At 54.9% G+C, this 20,084-nt stretch overlaps 1 protein-coding gene across 8 annotated transcripts in view; it reads left to right on the top strand.

Moving 5' to 3' along the window:
• CERK (ceramide kinase) overlaps positions 1-20,084 on the top strand; it is a 65,513-nt gene that overhangs the window by 29,631 nt on the left and 15,798 nt on the right. For all 8 annotated transcript variants that reach the window (XM_078343866.1, XM_078343872.1, XM_035273650.3 and 5 more), the window contains 4 exons: positions 1,146-1,209; positions 6,403-6,548; positions 14,749-14,823; positions 17,601-17,753. In XM_078343866.1, the coding sequence (XP_078199992.1) occupies positions 1,146-1,209; positions 6,403-6,548; positions 14,749-14,823; positions 17,601-17,753 (438 nt within the window). The remainder of the gene's footprint in view (positions 1-1,145; positions 1,210-6,402; positions 6,549-14,748; positions 14,824-17,600; positions 17,754-20,084) is intronic.

Below are 20,084 nucleotides of genomic sequence, written 5' to 3'. Positions count from 1 at the left end.
GAAAGTAAGAAGAATTGCTTTGCTGAGAAATCCTTTGTCCCAGTCCTAGTTTTTCTTTGGGACACCAAAAAGAAAAATTTTATGTGTAACACTGAGTAGCTGGGATTGCAGGCATGCACCACCACACACAGGTAATTTTTGTATTTTAGTAGAGACAGGGTTTAACCACATTGGCCAGGCTGGTCTCAACCTCCTGACCTCAGGTGATTTGCCTGTCTTAGCCTCTTAAAGTGCTGGGCTGACCGGCGTGAGCCACTGCACCCAGCCACAAAACAATTTTAAATGCCCCCAAACAGGAGACATAAACATAAATGGTGGTGAATCTGAAGGAGTGTTATGTAGCACTTTCAGAGGGTCTTTATGAAGAATTTTTAATGATAACAAGGCGATTGGGATATGACAGGAAAACGAGGACACAAAATTGTGTGTACAGCACACTTTGTAGAAGTTGACGTTGGGTGCAGAGCCTGGGCTCACATTATCTTCTTACTACATTTTGGTATAGTCTACAGTTCTGAAAGTAAGGTTACCAAGGAAAACGTATGAAACAGCTGTAATCTCTTTCCAAGAGATTCTTATTTGCTGGCAATTAAATGCCAAGAACGCTGCATCTTATCCGGTAGACTGTGCCCCAAGAGACGCCCGTGTTCCCATTCGCGGAGGCCAGCCTGATTCCGTCCTATAAGCGTGACGTAGGACTGAAGAAGGAATTTTACCTAGGAACTCCCCCCCGCCACCACCCCAAGGTGTTACAGGAACTCTTTTATTTTTATTTTTATTTTTTGAGGAGGCGTTTCGCTCTTGTTACCCAGGCTGGAGTGCAATGGCGCGATCTCTGCTCACCGCAACCTCCGCCTCCTGGGTTCAGGCAATTCTCCTGCCTCAGCCTCCTGAGTAGCTGGGATTACAGGCACGCGCCACCATGCCCAGCTGATTTTTGTATTTTTAGTAGAGACGGGGTTTTACCTTGTTGACCAGGATGGTCTCGATCTCTTGACCTCGTGATCCACCCGCCTCGGCCTCCCAAAGTGCTGGGATTACAGGCGTGAGCCACCGCGCCCGGCCAACTCATTTTAAAAGAATGGGTTCTTTGCCTTTTACTTGACACGAGGACTCACAGATGTGGTGTGGTTTCTCCCCTGCAGTTACTGAGCACGCCAATCAGGCGAAGGAGACCCTGTATGAGATCAACATGGAGAAATACGACGGGTGAGTGAGCGGCCTCGGGATTAGGTCCATTGTCAGTGAAAAAGTTCTACCCACCTGTGTTTTCAGAGCTCCCTTTCCTAAATCCGCCCCTCCCCGCCCCCTTTCCCACGCCCACAACCAATTGTAAAAGTAAACACGCTTCTTGTAAAAAAGCAGGAAAGAGGCCGGGTATGGTGGCTCATGCCTATAATCCAGCACTTTGGGAGGCCGAGGCGGGTGGATCACGAGGTCAAGAGATCGAGACCATCCTGGTCAACAAGGTGAAACCCCGTCTCTACTGAAAATACAAAAATTAGCTGGGCATTGTGGCGCGTTCCTGTAATCCCAGCTACTCAGGAGGCTGAGGCAGGAGAATTGCCTGAACCCAGAAGGCGGAGGTTGCGGTGAGCCGAGATCGCGCCATTGCACTCCAGCCTGGGTAACAAGAGCAAAACTCCGTCTCAAAAAAAAAAAGAAAGAAAGGTGGGAAAGAAAAGTGCGGAGTCCCGGCTCCTCCCCGCTGGGCAAGAATGGCCGTTTGCCGCTTCTGTTTCCTTTCGGCCTTTCACAGGACGTGCTCATGCGGCCCTGTGCAGACACAAACAGATCAACCAAGCACAGTATCAGGAAAGTTTAGATGCTGTCATTTTTACAGTTTGGGATTCTTCTTTTCCCAGAAATTCCCGAAGACTTCCCAAAAGTACCATTTTTAATGTGTCTATCACATTCCATTATGTGGGCCGAGCATATTTATTTCGTCTCTCTCGTAGATGCTCAGGCTCTTTTCAGTTTTCGCTCTTAGAACAGCATTCTTGTACGTGCAGCTCTCCGCATACATCTACATTTTTTAAGGTCAATTCCTAGAAATGAAATTAGTCATAGGAGATTAACGTTTTAAAATCCCTGCCATGTACTGCCATATTGCTTTCAAAAGAGATTCTATTAACTTACATTCTTTCTATTTTTAAAAATTTTTTGAGGTGGAGTTTCCCTCTTGTCGCCCAGGCTGGAGTGCAATGGCACGATCACAGCTGACTGCAACCTCTGCCTCCCGGGTTCAAGCGATTCTCCTTCCTCAGTCTCCCGAGTAGCTGGTGTTACAGGTGCCTGCCACTGTGCCCAGCTGAGTTTTGTATTTTTAGTAGAGACAGGGTTTTGCCATGTTGGCCAGGCTGGCCTTGAACTCCTGACCTCAGGCGATCCACCCGACCCGCCTCGGCCTCCCGAAGCGCTGGGATTATAGTCGTGAGCCACCACGCAGGCCAACTTACTTTCTTTCTCAAAGTGCCTTATTCACTGTCCTTGCCAATATGTTAGGTATTAGCACTATACAATTTCTCTGCTAATTTGACGTGTGAAAATCTCTGATCTTTTAAGAAATGTACTGCCATATTCATATTCATATTCAGCCGGCCCCAGCTGAAGGTGCAGGCTGTGGGAAGGACAAAGAACTTTACCATGGGAGCCGGGCCCAAAGTAGGTGCCCTGCGTGGTGGGTGGGTGGTGGGCAGAGATCTCAGCTCTGGAGACCGGCCCGCGCCTGCACAGCCAGACCCACCGGGGAGTGGGCAGGCACCTTGATGCTGTGGTGCTTGACGGGACCCCTCAGGCTGCCCCCTCTAGTTAACTCCCGCCACTCCTCCACGGGCGGCCCTTCCGCGTGCAGCCCTAAGAAATGGGTTTATGGGCCAGCTGGTTTCTTTGAATTGATTTTTAGGTCTTTGGCCCATTTTCTTCTGTTGGCCACAATTTCAGTCATTTGTTCTTTTATCCAACAAGTAACCGGCGATTCATACTTATATTCCGATTTTTTAAGTGTTTTTGCTAGTTTTGAAACTGTGTTTTAATTTTGTTCATGGCATTGTTTTTTGCCAGTAGAAGTTTTCAGATTCATGTACTCACATCTGTCCAGCTCTTTCCACGCTGTTCTTTATGATGAAAATTCCATTCCTCATCTCGAGCTTAGCTCTTCCCCTGTAGTTACCTGCCCTGTAACTAGTGGGCTTTCTGTTTTCTTCTCTGTTCCACCTGGAATCTGTGTTAAAAATTGCAGCGAATATTTATTGAAATCATTGTTCATTCCACAAACATTACCGAGCATCTGCCAGGTCCCAGCACTGTGCTGGTGGTAAGGTTAGAAAGGGAAATGAAAGCAGCCCCTGAACTTAGGTGCTGACAGGGAGACTCTTTCCTCCCCTCCTAATTCGGGAAAGTTCTGGTCATGAGCTCTGGGAAGCAGGCTGTGCCTCCACCAACTTTCCCCCAACTCCACCCACAGCAGCCCCCCACACATTCCCCTCACAGCAGCTCCCCCACCCCAACTTCCCCCCAACTCCACCCACAGCAGCTCCCCCACACACTCCCCCCAACTCCACCCACAGCAGCTCCCCACACACCCCCCCCAACTCCATTCACAGCAGCTCCCCACACACTCCCCCCAACTCCACCCCCAGCAGCTTCTCCACACACTCCCCCAACTCCACCCACAGCAGCTCACCCACCAACTTCCCCCCAAACTCTACCCACAGCAGCTCACCCACCAACTTCCCCCCCAACTCCACCCACAGCAGCTTCTCCACACACTCCCCCCAACTCCACCCACAGCAGCTCACCCACCAACTTCCCCCCCAACTCCACCCACAGCAGCTCCCCCACACACTCCCCCCAACTCCACCCACAGAAGCTCCCCCACACACTCCTCTCCAACTCCACCCACAGCAGCTCCCCACACACTCCCCCCAACTCCACCCACAGCAGCTCCCCACACACTCCCCCCAACTCCACCCACAGCAGCTCCCCCACACACTCCCCCCAACTCCACCCACAGCAGCTCCCCACACACTCCCCCCAACTCCATTCACAGCAGCTCCCCACACACTCCCCCCAACTCCACCCCCAGCAGCTTCTCCACACACTCCCCCAACTCCACCCACAGCAGCTCACCCACCAACTTCCCCCCCAACTCCACCCACAGCAGCTCACCCACCAACTTCCCCCCCAACTCCACCCACAGCAGCTCCCCACACACTCCCCCCAACTCCACCCACAGCAGCTTCTCCACACACTCCCCCCAACTCCACCCACAGCAGCTCACCCACCAACTTCCCCCCCAACTCCACCCACAGCAGCTTCTCCACACACTCCCCCCAACTCCACCCACAGCAGCTCACCCACCAACTTCCCCCCCAACTCCACCCACAGCAGCTCCTCCACACACTCCCCCCAATCCCGCCAACTCCACCCACAGCAGCTCCCCCACACACTCCCCCCGACTCCACCCACAGCAACTCCTCCACACACACACCCCAATCCCCCCAACTCGACCCACAGCAGCTCCTCCACACATTCCCCCAAATCCCCCCAACTCCACCCACAGCAGCTCCCCCACACACTCCCCCCAACTCCACCCACAGCAGCTCCCCCACACACTCCCCGACACACTCCCCCCAACTCCACCCACAGCATCTTCCCCACGCACTTTTCCTCCCCAGCTCCACCCACAGCATCTTCCCCATGCACTTTTCCTCCCCAGCTCCACCCACAGCATCTTCTCCATGCACTTTTCCTCCCCAGCTCCACCCACAGCATCTTCCCCACGCACTTTTCCTCCCCAGCTCCACCCACAGCATCTTCCCCATGCACTTTTCCTCCCCAGCTCCACCCACAGCATCTTCCCCATGCACTTTTCCTCCCCAGCTCCACCCACAGCATCTTCCCCATGCACTTTTCCTCCCCAGCTCCACTCACAGCATCTTCCCCATGCACTTTTCCTCCCCAGCTCCACCCACAGCATCTTCCCCATGCACTTTTCCTCCCCAGCTCCACCCGACAGCAGCTTGTCAGGAAGACCATCATCTTCACTTTGCAGCGGTGATGGGGCTGGTACCTTATTGCACCCACCCTGGCCAGGGGATCAGCCAGTCACACCATGGGCCTCAACTCCTGAGCACACACCTTCTCTCAAAACCGAGGCACGTTCCCCGAAGGAGGCCAGAAGGCCTGACCAGTGAGGGCTGCTCTTCCTGCAGCTGAGCCGTCCGAGTGGTCTGTGAGCTCACAGATGCTACACCACACGTTCAAGGATGCCCTGTCCTTGAAAGCACAGCCCCTCTGGGAAGCCGGCCCCAGCGGAAGGTGCAGGCTGTGGGAAGGACAAAGAACCTTACCATGGGAGCCGGGCCCAAAGTAGGTGCCCTGCGTGGTGGGTGGGTGGTGAGCAGAGATCTCAGCTCTGGAGACCGGCCCGCGCCTGCACAGCCAGACCCACCGGGGAGTGGGCAGGCACCTTGATGCTGTCGTGCTCGACAGGACCCCTCAGGCTGCCCCCTCTAGTTAACTCCCGCCACTCCTCCACGGGCGGCCCTTCCGCGTGCAGCCCTCTCTTCCCAGGTGATGGGAGCTCTCGGGTTGCCGCACGCTGCTGGGATATCCAGCGAACCTGAGCCCTGTCCTCCGCCTTCCCTCTGGGCTGCAGTCACATGTCTGTCTCCATGCCTGCACCCTCATTCTGCCACCTCGGTGTTGGTTCCCTCTCGTCATCCCAGCATAGGACAGCACGCCCTAAAACCCTTTCTCCCTTCAGCCACTGCCCCCTTTCTCCACCTCCTCTTCCTAGATTTTCTCATGACCCATTTTGTCCAGCATCTACTCTGTCCCCTCTGCTCTTGCCTTGGGTCCTAAGACCACCCACATGGCTAGTCATTTGCTGCCTGAGCTGGGGTCATGCTCTTGGCTGAGATTTCTGACCGGGACCCGGCAAGGCTGCACAGCTGGCTCAGCCAAGGTGAAACATCCACACACAGGTGCCTGTGCCTCTCCCGCCATGCAGGCCACCTGGACTGCACCCCGTCTGCTATCACAAATTAAGCAGCACAGATCCGCTGTTCCCGCCCCACAAACTTGAGTCTTGAGACCCAGAGTGTAGTGTTTTTGATGGGGTATTGGCATGCAGGCACTCTCTGCCTAGCAACCCAAATTCCGGACTCACAGAGGGAAAGCCAGTATCTGCCATAAATCTCATTGTTTGTACACGTGGTCTCCGCCAATCAGCAGAGAGGCTCGATCTTATCGCTTCGGGACGTTTCAGGAGCCACGCTCCCAGACACCTGCCAAGGGTCAGGCATGCAGGCTGCCCCTCCTGAAGTTGGAAGCCTCAGGCCTGCTGCACTAGGTGGGCACCCTTGCCAGGGCCCTGACCAGCTGTTCCTCCCGCAGCATCGTCTGTGTTGGCGGTGACGGCATGTTCAGCGAGGTGCTGCACGGTCTGATTGGGAGGACACAGAGGAGCGCCGGGGTCGACCAGAACCACCCCCGGGCCGTGCTGGTCCCCAGCAGCCTTCGGATCGGAATCATTCCTGCGGGTACGGAGCCGGCCTGGCATTCTCTGTTCTCTTCCTTCCCATCCTTAGGAATTGTTCTCCATAAGCAGCCACCTCGGACACTCAACAACCCAGTTATTCTCCGTTTAGTTCGTACAGATTTCCTAACATTAGGGCCACTCTTGGGGGGATATCACTGAGAGTTTATGACCAATGAAATAGGCACTTGTGGAAAGGAAAGTTCCCCGACTACCCCGAAGGCTGCTTCACTCGAGGCAGGGGAACCCTGCTGCCGGGGCGCAGGTGTGGAGTGGGGAGGCCCCCAGCGCCTGGGAGCAGGTGGGTGGGTTGGCGGGGTGCATTCTGGAAGAGGTGGCTTCTGGATCTGAAGGAACTGGGAGTTAGGGGCGGGTGTGGGCAGAAGGAGTTGGGGTGGGGAGTTGGGAGGAGACTGAGCAGGAGAGGCAGGTGCGGAACCTAGGGCAGGACCTGGGGGAGGCGGGCGCTGCTGGGCTGTGCCCTCAAGTGCTGCTTTGACTTGGTCCATTCAGTGTCCTTCTAGGAAGCACCCTGTTTTTTGAAAAATCACAGTGTTAAGCGAAATCAGGGTGAGGGCCTGAGCGTGGTGAGTTGCAGGCTTTGCAGATGATGTGGCAGGGGATGAGTCGCCTCCATCCTCTCCGGCCCTGTGTCTGGCCCCATGAGTGGCGACTGGCTGCGGGCCAGGCTCTGGGCAGACACCCCATGCCGCATGGTGCACACCTCTACTCTCCTCACGGCTCTGGGATGTGAGCACCGCAGTCATCCCCATTTTGTGGATGACGACAGGAGGCACTGGTGGGTGAGGTCACAGGGTTGTCAGATGGAGCAAGAGCTGGAGGCTTGGAGCCCACTTTGCTGCAAAGCAAGGGAAAGGCCAGCCCTCATGAGGGACAGAGCCGCAAGCCACCTTCTCCGTGGGTGCTGTCCCCAACCCTAACCTGCCTCCGACAAGTGACACTGCGGGCCAGTGTTTACTCGAAGGAGTCATTCTTTTTTTTTTTTTTTTTTGAGACAGAGTTTTGCTCTTGTTACCCAGGCTGGAGTGCAATGGCGCGATCTCGGCTCACCACAACCTCCACCTCCTGGGTTCAGGCAATTCTCCTGCCTCAGCCTCCCGAGTAGCTGGGATTACAGGCACGCGCCACCATGCCCAGCTAATTTTTTGTATCTTTAGTAGAGGCGGGGTTTCACCATGTTGACCAGGATGGTCTCGATCTCTTGACCTCGTGATCCACCCGCCTCAGCCTCCCAAAGTGCTGGGATTACAGGCGTGAGCCACCGCGCCCGGCCAGGAGTCATTCTTTAAGCTGAAGCCATGACTCCTTCTTAAAGACAGAGCTGGTGATAACCGTGTGAGGCAAAGTGTTCCCCATGCGTGCTGACGTGGTGTTGTCAGCATAAAGGCTCATTTTTAGGGGGATCCGTGTTAGCACAACATCTCGTGAATTACTAATAACTGTTAGCAAACGGTTGGCCAAGGTCATGGTTTTAAATATATATGAAAAGATGATGGTCTATTTAGGACCCTCCCCTTTGGCTTTTGGGGACGGTGTGATGCGGTTATTTATCGAGGGACTTTCTGTAACATCGCCTGATGAGTTGTAGCAGAATGCCGCTCACCTGAGAAGAGTCCTGTCTGGTGAGAACAGCCCGACTCCCGGCTGGGAGACACTAAGGGGAGAAATTGTTCTTTAGAAATAGCTCAGTAGAGAAAAAGCTCTCGGCGCCCCTTCTGATAACAAGCCTCTCAATTAAACCAAAGCATTACAGAACCGTCCCGTTGGATCTCGGCAGAACCTCTGCTGGGTGTCCTCCCCTCCTCCTCAGGGGTCCTGTGCCAGCGCTGACCTCCCAGTTCCTGGCAGGCCATTAGGAGTGGGGAGAGCAGAAGAGCTGCCTGGGAGTGGGCGGCTCGGGAGGACCCCTGGGCCCTGGCTGATGTCTGTCTCCCCTGCAGGCGGGGAGCTTGGCTTTCACTCATGTGTCCTCGGTGGGGCACCCAGCCCTGGCACCCAAAGGCCCTCTTAGATGTCTGTTGAATGACTAACTGAGCACAGCCGTGCAAGGTCAAGCTCTGTGTTCACACACACTCACGCTCCAGGCTTCTGGCCCCCGAAGGTGCAGAGATCACGGCTTGCCTTTTGGTTTGAGACTGGGTCTCATTCTGTCACCTAGTTTGGAGTGCAGTGGCATGATCATGGCTCACTGCAGCCTTGACTGCGCCAGGCTCAGGTGATCCTCCTGCCACAGCCTCCTGAGTAGCTGGGACCACAGCTGTGCACCACCACACTTGGCTAATTTTTTTTTTTTGGTATTTTTGTAGAGATGGAGTCTTGCTATGCTGCCCAGGCTAGTCTCAAATTACTGGACTCAAGTGATCCACCAGCCTCTACCTCCCAAAATGGCGGGACTGAGCCACCATGCCTGGCCAGTTACCACTTGTATTGCTGGCCGGTTCAAGTGGTGTTCCAATTCTTTGTTTTTGTTTTTGAGTCAGAGTCTCGCTCTGCTGTCCAGGCTCGAGTGTGGTGGTGCAATTTTGGCTCACTGCAACCTCTGCCTCCTGGGCTCCAGCAATTCTTCTGCCTCAGCCTCCAAGTAGCTGAGACTACAGGTGTGTACCACCATGCCTGGCTGATTTTGTGTTTTTAGGAGAGATGGGCTTTTGTTATGTTGGCCAGGCTGGTCTCAAACTCCTGGCCTCAAGTGATCTGCCTGCCTTGGCCTCTCAAAGTGCTGGGATTACAGGTGTGAGCCACTGCACCCAGCCCATTCCGATTTAATGACTCAGGCAACCAAAGTTTGTGGCGTTGCATGTGTCTCCAAGGCCGCATGTGTCTGAGATCAAGGCTGCGTCTCTCGCCGTCTTCACCCCAGGCCCCTCAATCACTTCCTTCTTCCTGTTCTCTGCATCTTCCACACTCCGGAAGGACCCTGGCCCTGCGCACGTGTGGCAGCCAGAGGCTCCAAATGATGATTCCCTTGTGGACAGGCCTTGACGTGGAGTCTCTGGGCCCACTTAATTCTCCCATAAAGGCCACAGCTCTCTAGACCACCCATGGGCTGGGAGGGGGAATTTCCCAAAACCTGGCGCAGCGTGGAGGTTTGTCTGTGGTTCACCTTTGATCCCATCTGACAGGCTGGGTATGCTGCCTTATTCGCTGTCTTTGTCTTTGTATTGCTTTTACTGCTGAGACCACGCTGCTTTTCACAGGTCCTTTTGCTGTTTGCCCTTTGGGCTTTTGTAAACCTCCTTTGCCTTAGTCCGAGTCCTCATGGGGAAGTGAGAGGGCATTGTCGCTTTCTAATCGATCATAACTTTATGTGTCATTTGCCCTTCGTTGGTTTTTATGTTTTACAACTCTTTTCCAAATTAGGTTTTTGTCTTTCGACTTGGTACGCGGTGTGTTCTGGATTTCATTAATTCTGCTTTTCTACCTTCTAATCTATGCTATATGGTTCTTACATTGTTTGCAAGAAATTCTGCCTTTTGTCACCATTTGTCAACGGCAGAGCTAAACCCTAAAACCCTCAGCTCTTAAAATCCAAAAAGAGCTCAGGAGCTGAGTCCAGTGTCTCAGGAACGCTCCTGGTGGTGCAGGCTGCACTGCCCTGTGGTCAGTGGGGGTGCCGCTGTGTGCCCCGCCCTCCTATAGGCCTTGACCGTGGCCTCTGCGCCAGGAGAGGATGACAGGCAGCCCACCAAATGTCGGCATAAACGCCTTTCCCAGGGTGGGAAAGGCGGTGCAGCAAATGCCGCTGCGGGGAGGGTTCTTGGAGAGGGTCTCTTTGTGGCCCCTTTCCATGGGTGTCCAGGAGGCCTTTCTGAGAGGCGACAGGTGAGGGGCCTCAGCCAGGAGTCAGCTGGTGCAGAGGACAGCCAGTGGGAGGAGCTGGGGGGTATTGGGGACGAGGAAGCCAGTGTGGCTGGGATGGGGGTGGAGGGTCAGGGCAGGGCCCCAGGGAGATGCCGAGTTCCACTCTTCCCCGCAGCAGGAGGTCTTTCTGCAGGGGGTGACATCTGACTCTGCTCTGACACCGCTCTCTGCATGTGGTCCTAGGAGCACATGGGCCCCGATGAGAAGGCTGGTGGCTTGGATGGTAGGGGTGCTGCACGGGGTCTGAGACCCTGGGGTGTAGGGGATGGGGGGCTGCGTGGAGTCGCTGAGACATGGCATAGCCTTGAGTGGAGGAGTAAGGGTGAGGGAGGCACCCTAGGGTGGCCTTGTCACAGTTGCCATGGCAACCTGGGGACTAGCCTGGGAGCACAAGAAATGTGAGCGAGACCTGACAGCCACAAGCCACAAACCCCATGTGAGGCCGCCTGGGCGTGCACGGCCAGCCGGTGGTGGCAGCAGGTGCCCAGACTCACTCACACTGCAGGGTTCCAGTCCCTAGAAGGTGAAGAGGTCACCGCCTAACTTGCTGGCTGGGGGGAGGAGGGGCAGGTGAGGGTTGGAGTCCTGGGATCCAGAGGGCGTGGAGCAGCCTCGGTGGAGGGCTGCCTCGGGGACACGTGTCACAGCAACGTCATCGAGCCTGTTTTTAACCTTTCGAGTCTCTTCCAAATGCATGTTAATTTAGTTGCATTAGCAAATCTACAGGAAGAAGATATCCTCATTGGGGCCTTCCTCAGGTGTTAGCCCTTAACTGCATCTGCCGGGGTGACTCAGCCGGCCTTGCCTGTTAATGAACTGAGGCACAGAGAGGCTTGAGGAGATGATGTGTGTGCTGGGAGCCATGTCCCTGGATCCCGGTCCTTCCTGCGGGAACCGAAGCTTCTGGTCTTCACTCTGGTGGCGGCCGTGCTGGCTGGGTGGACGAGGAACTCACGTACTCAGCTGTGTCAGGAATGCTGACGGCCAGCCCAGCTACTCCTGCAACGTGGGTGGTCACTGGGGATACAAATCGTTCTTTTGAGTTCCGGTCCTCAGAGGGTGGGCCGTGCGGTCGGCCGGACAGCCGGGGCAGCTGCAGCTTCCCTTTCATCTGAGCCAGTGAAGCGCAGTATAAAAAGATGCATAAGTGCAGCTGGCCACATCCACAGGGCTGAAGCAGGGACTCGAGTGCCCGTCCTGGTATTAAGATCTCAAGTGGGCCGGGCACGGTGGCTCACGCCTGTAATCCCAGCACTTCGGGAGGCCGAGGCGGGTGGATCACGAGGTCAGGAGATCGAGACCATCCTGGCCAACATGGTGAAACCCTGTCTCTACTGAAAAACAAGAAAATTAGCTTGTATTTATAAAAATATTTTATTTTATTTTTATAAAAAATATTTTTTTTAAATAAAAAAAAAATCTCAAGTAATGGCAGTGTATGACCTTCGCCGCATCCAGCCACTTCAAATGTTTATGAAAAATTCTAGGCCGGGCACGGTGGCTCACACCTGTAATCCCAGCACTTTGGGAGGCTGAGGTGCGTGGATCACGAGGTCAAGACATGGAGACCATCCTGGTCAACGTGGTGAAACCCCATCTCTACTAAAAATACAAAAAAATTCGCTGTGCACGGTGGCGCGTGCCTGTAATCCCAGCTACTCGGGAGGCTGAGGCAGGAGAATTGCCTGAACCCAGGAGGCGGAGGTTGCGGTGAGCCGAGATCGCGCCATTGCACTCCAGCCTGGGTAACAAGAGCGAAACTCCGTCTCAACAAAGAAAGAAAAATTCTAGGCTTTACACAGTATTTCCTTTCTGTCCTTATGGCACGAAATTTGTCTCTTTGATGAATTTGGTCCATAGTGTTTGACTGCATTATGCATGCCTGCTGCCTGCTCTGTCCCAGCCTGGGGCGACTGAGGGCATCATGTTGAGGGAAGGAGACCCATGCTGAGCCAGATCAGTTGGGGAGAGCAGCAGAGAGGGTGGCACGGGGACTCAGGACAGACGCCAGGGACCCACGGCACCCAGCCTTGGGAGTGAGGAAAAACAAATAAAAAGAATCATGCCTGTAATTTTTTTTTTTTGAGATGGAGTTTCGCTCTTGTTACCCAGGCTGGAGTGCAATGGCGCGATCTCGGCTCACCGCATCCTCCGCCTCCTGGGTTCAGGCAATTCTCCTGCCTCAGCCTCCCGAGTAACTGGGATTACAGGAACGCACCACCATGCCCAGCTAATTTTTTGTATTTTTAGTAGAAATGGGGTTTCACCATGTTGACCAGGATGGTCTCCATCTCTTGACTTCGTCATCCACCCTCCTCGGCCTCCCAAAGTGCTGGGATTACAGGCTTGAGCCACCGCGCCTGGCCCCATGCCTGTAATCTTGAAGGTTCACTTATACATTTTTTACTTTTTGGTTTTTTTTGAAACGGTCTCACTCTCTCGCCCGGGCTGGAGTGCAATGGTACGATCTCGGCTCACTGCAACCTCTGCCTCCTATGTTCCAGTGATTCCCCTGCCTCAGGTTCCCAAGTAGCTAGGATTACAGGTGCCCGGCTAATTGCTTGTATTTTTAATAGAGACAGGGTTTCACCATGTTGGCCAGGCTGATCTCAAACTCCTGACCTCAGGTGATCTACCCGCCTCGACCTCCCAAAGTGCTGGGATGACAGGCATCAGCGACTGCACCTGGCCACTTTTTGGCTCATTTTTGAAATGAGATGTCACTCAAGTCTGTGTTAAGATTTAACACAAAAGACAGACAGGTGTTTAAAATGCATGTGTACCTATGTGTGTCAGCCCTTGGGCCGTCAGCCTGCTGAGATGACTAACGAGGGCCCTTCTGCTGTGCAGTCTTGTCTCAGAGATCACCAGGAGGGCTGTGGTCCAGTTCCCACATTGGGAACTTCCAGGTGTCATCAGAGGTCATCAATGACGAGAGGCCTGTGGACTCTCTGGGGTCTAAAGCAGAGCCCCCGGGACCTGCAGTGCCCACGCCAGCCCATCTGTGCCTGCTCATGCTTTGGGCCACTCCTCAGTGAGTGGTGTCATGGGTGTGGCAATATTAGACCTGCTAGATGCTGTCACAAGGTTTGTTCCAGGGAGATCCAGTCCCAGTGTTTCAGCTACCCAGCACAGGTGCCGAATGTTTGGGCTGCCTGGCCTCGTCCTGGACCTCCTGAGTGAGGAACTTGGTTGTTGGAGCCTCTGGAATCACTGTTACAGACAGGTCCTCAGGATAGGCTTGCCCCTGCAGGCTGGAGAACAGCAGCCTCAGCTGTGACCTGGTCGGAGTGAGACAGCCCCTGGGAGGATCAGCAAGGCCGTGCCGTGGTCACCCCCACCCAGGTGCAGCGCAGTTCTGCAAAGCCACCCTCCGCAGCCCTCTGAGGCCACACCATGGTTGCCCCCCTGTATGGGGGAGAAAGCAGAGCCCTGACCCTGGTCATGCATCTGCCGGCGTGGTCACTGGGTGCAGAGTGCAGGCAGCGGGTCCCTGCAGGTGCGTCAGCTGGCGGCGGCCACTCCCTGTGAATCGAGGTCAGCCTGCTCCTCCTTCAAGTGCAGCGCTCTTGCCAGCCTCCCAAAGTGCTGGAGACGGTGTCTTGGTGCGAAAGCGTCTCCAGTGCTGTTTTCCCGTGACCTTCACAGTTGACCTACTTTTTCAGGCCTCCGAAGATGGCCTGGGTGGGCCCTTTACCCCTTGTGGTCCGGGCCATGGGGTGCTGCTGCCAACTGGGGGGTCCCCTGTAAGACAGGCTTCAGGAGCCGCCTGGATGCTTCCAGGGCCATGTCCTAAGCAACTCCGAAGGGTGCCGCTTGATACTGTTGCAAGATTAATCTCAGTATTTTTTTTTGCTGGGGGACAGAGTCTACCTCTGTTGCCCAGGCTGGAGTGCAGTGGCACGATCTTGGCTCACTGCAGGCTTCGCCTCCCAGAATCAAGTGATTCTCCTGCTTCAGCCTCCCAAGGAGCTGGGATTACAGGTGCATGCCATTACACCTGTCTTTTAAGTAGAGACAGAGTTTCACCACATTGGTCAGGCTGGTCTTGAACTCCTGACCTCAAGTGATCCACCCACCTCAGCTTCCCAAAGTGTTGGGATTGCAGGCATGAGCCACCACCTCAGCCCAATCTCAATATCCTCGAGGAATCAACGCTAATATTACCAATATCCATTTTGTAGGTAAATTCTATTTATTCCTTAGTGTTGGTTGACTCTAGGGCCGTGGAAGGAAAGGAATGAGGAACGACTCACTGAACTGGGAGATGACAATTCCAGGTTATTCCGATGATATTCAGGACCTTCCCTCTCCCTTTTCAGGGTCCACGGACTGTGTGTGCTACTCCACCGTGGGCACCAGCGACGCGGAGACCTCAGCGCTGCACATTGTTGTCGGTGAGCCTCTGCCCACGTGCGTCTCTGCGCCGCCCCAGAGATGCCAGGGTACCCGGGCCTCCTGCACTGGTCTCCCCAGGCCTGTCCTGCTCTGGTCCCCGTCATGTGTTCTGGCTGCTGCCGCCCTGTTCTGGAGCATGGGTCACACTGGGTCCCCTGCTCCGCTCTCTGCACTGTGATCCCACTCAGCACCCAGCTCCGAGGCCATCTTGTCAGAACAGCCTTTCTAGGGGCATGCCCAATGTGGCCCGAGCTCTTTCCCACAGAATCCACCGCATGTGTGATGCCCTCCCTCAGCTCACCTGACTCCTGCGCTCCTCCTCCAGAGGCTGCTGTCCCGAGGCTCAGAAGCCGCCATGTCCCGCCCTGGTGCCTGTGACCGTGGGCGTGGCCATGGCCGTGGCCATAGCCATGAGCACCGTGCCCAGGCGGACGCTGTGGAAGGCACGCCTGTATGAGGCTGTGAAGTTTCAGTCCAGGACACAGCCCCAGTCAGGAAGAGCAGGAGGGACTGCCCATGGCCCTCAGCATGGTGGGCCCCGGCATGACATGTCTTTAGTAGTCTCGCCTGTCCTTGTCCCAGTACACAGGCTTACCGTGACTCACCTAAGTCACAGAAACTGTGTATTTTAAAACTGCCACTTAGGTTTGTTTTGTTTTGTGTTTTGAGACAGAGTCTCGCTCTGTCTCCCAGACTGGAGTGCAATGGCATTATCTCGGCTCACCACAACCTCAGCCTCCCAGGTTCAAGCGATTCTCCTGCCTCAGCCTCCTGAGTAGCTGGGGTTATAGCTGCGCACCACCATGCCTGGCTAATTTTTTTTTTTTTTTTGAGTTGGAGTCTTGCTCTGTTGCCCAGGCTGGAGTGCAGTGGTGCAGTCTCAGCTCACTGCAGCCTCTGCCCCCTGGGTTCCAGTGATTCTTCTTTCTCAGCCTCCTGGGTAGCTGGGATTACAGGTATACACCACCATACTCAGCTAATTTTTGTAGTTTTAGTAGAGAGGTTTTCACCATGTTGGCCAGGCTGGTCTCAAACTTCTGACCTCAGGTGATCCGCCCGCCTTGGCCTTACAAAGTGCTGGGATTACAGGTGTGCACCACTGCACCTGGCCCAATTTTGTATTTTTAGTAGAGATGGGGTTTCACTATGTTGGCCAGGCTGGTCTTGAACTCCTGACCTCAGGTAATCTGCCTGCTTCGTCTTGCCAAAGTGCTAGGATTACAGGCGTGAGCCATGGCGCCCGGCCAGGATTTTTTTTTTTCTTTGCGACAGGGTCTCGCTCTGTCACCCTGGCATGATCATGACTCAGTGCAGCCTCAGCCTCTGGAGCTCAAGCGCTCCTCCCACCTCAGCCTCCCAAGTAGCTGTGATTACACAGGTGCACCACCATACCTGGCTAATTTTTGTATTTGTTGTAGAGACAGGTTCTCCCTGTGTCTCAAACTCCTGGGCTCAAGTGATCCTTTCACCTTGGCCTCCCAAAGTGCTGGGATTATAGGCATGAGCCACCGTGTCCAGCCTACTTTTGCTTTTGTATTTTGTTTATTTATTTTATTATTATTGAGACAGAGTTTCGCTCTTCTTGCCCAGGCTGGAGTGCAGTGGTGAGATCTCGGCTCACTGCAACCTCCACTTCTCCAGGTTCAAGCGATTCTCCTGCCTCAGTCTCCCAAATGGCTGGTATTACAGGTGCCTGCCACCACGCCCAGCTAATTTTTGTCGTTTTAGTAGATACAGGGTTTCACCATGTTGGCCAGGCTGATCTTGAACACCTGACCTCAGGTGATCCACCCACCTCAGCCTTCCAAAGTGCTGGGATTACAGGCATGAGCCACTGTGCCTGGCCTATTTTCTTTTATTTTGACACGGAGTCTCACTCTGTGGCCCAGGCTGGAGTGCAGTTGTTTGATCTGTACTCACTGCAACCTCTGCCTCCTGGGTTCAAGCCATTCTCCTATTTCAGGCTCCCGAGGACCTGGAATTACAGGCACACGGCACCACGCCTGGCTAATTTTTGTGTTTTTAGTAGAGACAAGGTTCCACCATTTTGGCTAGGCTGGTCTCGAACTCCTGACTTCAGGTGACAGGTAATCTGCCCTCCTCAGCCTCCCAAAGGGCGGGGATTACAGATGTGAATGACTGCGCCCGGCTTGATTTTGTATTTTAAAATGCCATGTACTTTTTCTTCATTCTCAAACCACCCTCCTTTCAGTTAATGACATTTCACAAGCCTCACTGATACACTCTTGTCTGTCCCCACAGGACAGCTCTCCTAGCCTGTTTTGGAAATCTGGGTCATTTGAATAAAAAATATGGCATCCAACACCCCAAGAGAGAGAATCCTGGGCATTGAATGTGTTCTGTTTGTTTCACACTATTTTTAAGTAACTCCCACCTTTGCAAAGTGCTATGGAAGGGGCCGGGGTGGAGGGGCGGAGCCGGGGTGGAGGGGCGGGGCTCTGGTGGAGGGGCGGAGCCGAGGTGGAGTGGAGGGGCGGGGCTCTGGTGGAGGGGCGGGGCCGAGGTGGGGTGGAGGGGCGGGGCCCAGGTGGAGGGGCGGGGCCCAGGTGGAGGGGCGGAGCCGAGGTGGAGTGGAGGGGCGGGGCCCAGGTGGAGGGGCGGAGCCGAGGTGGAGTGGAGGGGCAGGGCCCAGGTGGAGGGGCGGGGTCGGGGTGGAATGGAGTGGAGTGTGGGGCTGGAGAGAAGGGGCGGGGCCGGAGTGGAGGGGCGGGGCCGGAAGGGAGGCTGTGTCCCTCATGGAGCTTCTCTCCTGCAGGGGACTCGCTGGCCATGGACGTATCCTCCGTCCACCACAACAGCACGCTCCTCCGCTACTCTGTGTCCCTGCTGGGCTATGGCTTCTACGGGGACATCATCAAGGACAGTGAGAAGAAACGGTGGCTGGGTCTTGCCAGATACGACTTTTCAGGTAAATCAAAATAATGCGGACTCGTTCCCCACTGCTCCCGCCCCGACCACCTTCACAGACGTTACCCGCCCGAGTCCAGGAAGCACCGCCAGAGCCGAGCGCCCACCTGCGTACAGACGGGAAGCTAAGGGCCTTGCGAAACGTGCGGTGACCAGAACGTGGTGAGGTCTGGGCTGGAACGGGGATTGCTGTGAACCAGATCCTAAGCCACAGGATAGACACCGTGAGGCGCGCAGTCCACCCCCGACGCCCAGGTGCTGGAACCCTGAGGCCCAGGCCACCAGCCTCTCACATCCGTTAGGCAGGTGACACAGGCCGCCCCACACAGTTCAAGTGGAAGTATTAATTGGAAAAAAAAAATCGTTTTGTACATGTATTTTTAATTTTTTTTTTGAGACATGGCCTCCATCTGTCACTCAGGCTGGAATGCAGTGGCACAATCACGGTTCACTGCAGGAGCCTTGACCTCCTGCGATCACACGATTCTCCCACCTCAGCCTCCTGAGTAGCTGGGTGACAGAGCGAGACTCTATCTCAAAAAAAAGTAGAATTTCAGCCTGGGCAACATAGGGAGACCCCAACTCCACAGATATTAAAAACAAAATTAGCTGGGCACTCCGGTTACTCAAGAGGCGGAAACAGGAGGATCCCTTGAGCATAGAAGGTCGAGGCTGCAGTGAGCAGAGATTGGGCCACTGCACTCCGGCTGGGGTGACAAAGCCAGAGCCTGTCTCAAAAAAAAAAAGGAAAGAAAGAAGAAAATATGTAGAACGTGAGGTTTACCATTCTTGCTGCCTGGCTCTCCCAGCTCTGTACAGTTTGCTTTCAGATAAATCTGTATCAAATTAAATTAAGTAATTCCTGACACTAAAAGCTTAACTCTTTTTTTATGAGAGAAAGAAATAGTAATCTGGTAAACTTTACGAAGCTTAAAAAGATCTAATTAAAAACTTCTGTGGCTTGAAAATTAAAACCTACGAAATGCTGAAGTTAGGTATTTATCTAAAGCTTATTAAGAAAGGGAATACTGAGGAAATTGGAGACGCCACGAGGATTTTAGGAAGCTATTTGGGTTGTGCCATTCGCCCGACCACCCTTTGTTGAGCCCGACGTGGCTCTGTCCAGCCAGGCCCCTGGGATGCCCTCTCCCCATGCCTGCCTGCTGCCACGGTGAAGGTGGCGGGCAGCCCTCTGGATGCCCCATCCTCTCTCGGCCCAGAGCCCATCATTGCAGGCAGTGGCTGCAGCTCTGTCCCTCCCACCTGGATGAGAGCCCCGAGGCAGGAGGCACCTTTCTGGTCTCGGGATCCCCATCCTGGCCACCGGGTCTGAGATGCTCTCACAAAGGTGGGATTGGATTTAGTGGCTGTGAGGTAGAAAGCATCCTGTTGTTCTGGGAAGTACAGAGGACATGGAAGGAGAACTATCGTGTGGAAATGACACACTCTGCGGAGACACGTAGAGTTTTAGGTGCCTGTAGGACATCTGGGGCCCATCAAGATTGGAAGTTGGTGAGGGGCCCCCCCCGGAGGCTACATCTGGGTGATGAGGCAGCTGCCCCGCCCAGCGCCCTGCAGTTGAGCAAGGAGCTGGCTTGGAAGGTTGCTGACCGGTGGGTCGGCCTCCTCCCAGGGCGCTGGACACGACGTCCCCGTGGGACCCCCATGGGAGGAGCAGGGAGAGAGGCCAGAGCCACCATGCAGGGAAGTGGGTTGGAGCCGCCTGGAAGGGCCTACCCGATGGGGCGGGAGGATGGCGGTCGCTGTTTCTCCACACAACAGACATGTACTGAGTGTACTCCACCCGCCTGGCCCATGCCAGGTGCAAGACCCACAGACAGGGCTGCGCTGGGGACAGTCGGGAGCTGAGTCTCAGGCACACAGACAGCCTGGGAGCCAGACTGCTCTTGCTGGTAGTTTCCCCCACCCCTGGGCAGTTCACACTCAACTCAGTGCTTGCCATCTGTGGATAAGGATGTGTTTGGAGGACAGAGGCCTCTGTGTGTCAGGGTAAGGTGGGGGGCAGGCTTCCTGCAGGCCGTCGCTGCCACATCAAACATACAGGGCAGCACCGGCCCCAGCATCAGACACGGAGGAGTGGTGTCACCCTGAGACTCGTAGGACATGGCCTGGTTCCTTGGGGTCCCCCTCCTGCCTCCTGCCCAGTCCCTGCTGCCCTGCTGGGTGGTGTCTTCCACACAGCCCCATGGACAGCACACACATTGCCTGGAAGGCAGCCCCGGACTTTGGGTGGCAGCACGGGCCTGGCCTCTGTCCTCCACTCTTCAGGACGTCACAGGGGCTGTGGCTGATGACCCCAGTGGGGGCCAAG

Source organism: Callithrix jacchus, chromosome 1 (genome assembly GCF_049354715.1).
Source record: "Callithrix jacchus isolate 240 chromosome 1, calJac240_pri, whole genome shotgun sequence".
Lineage (NCBI taxonomy): Eukaryota > Metazoa > Chordata > Mammalia > Primates > Cebidae > Callithrix > Callithrix jacchus.
The sequence above is the reverse complement of the archived record's forward strand: the minus strand, read 5'-3'. Positions and strand labels throughout refer to the sequence as shown.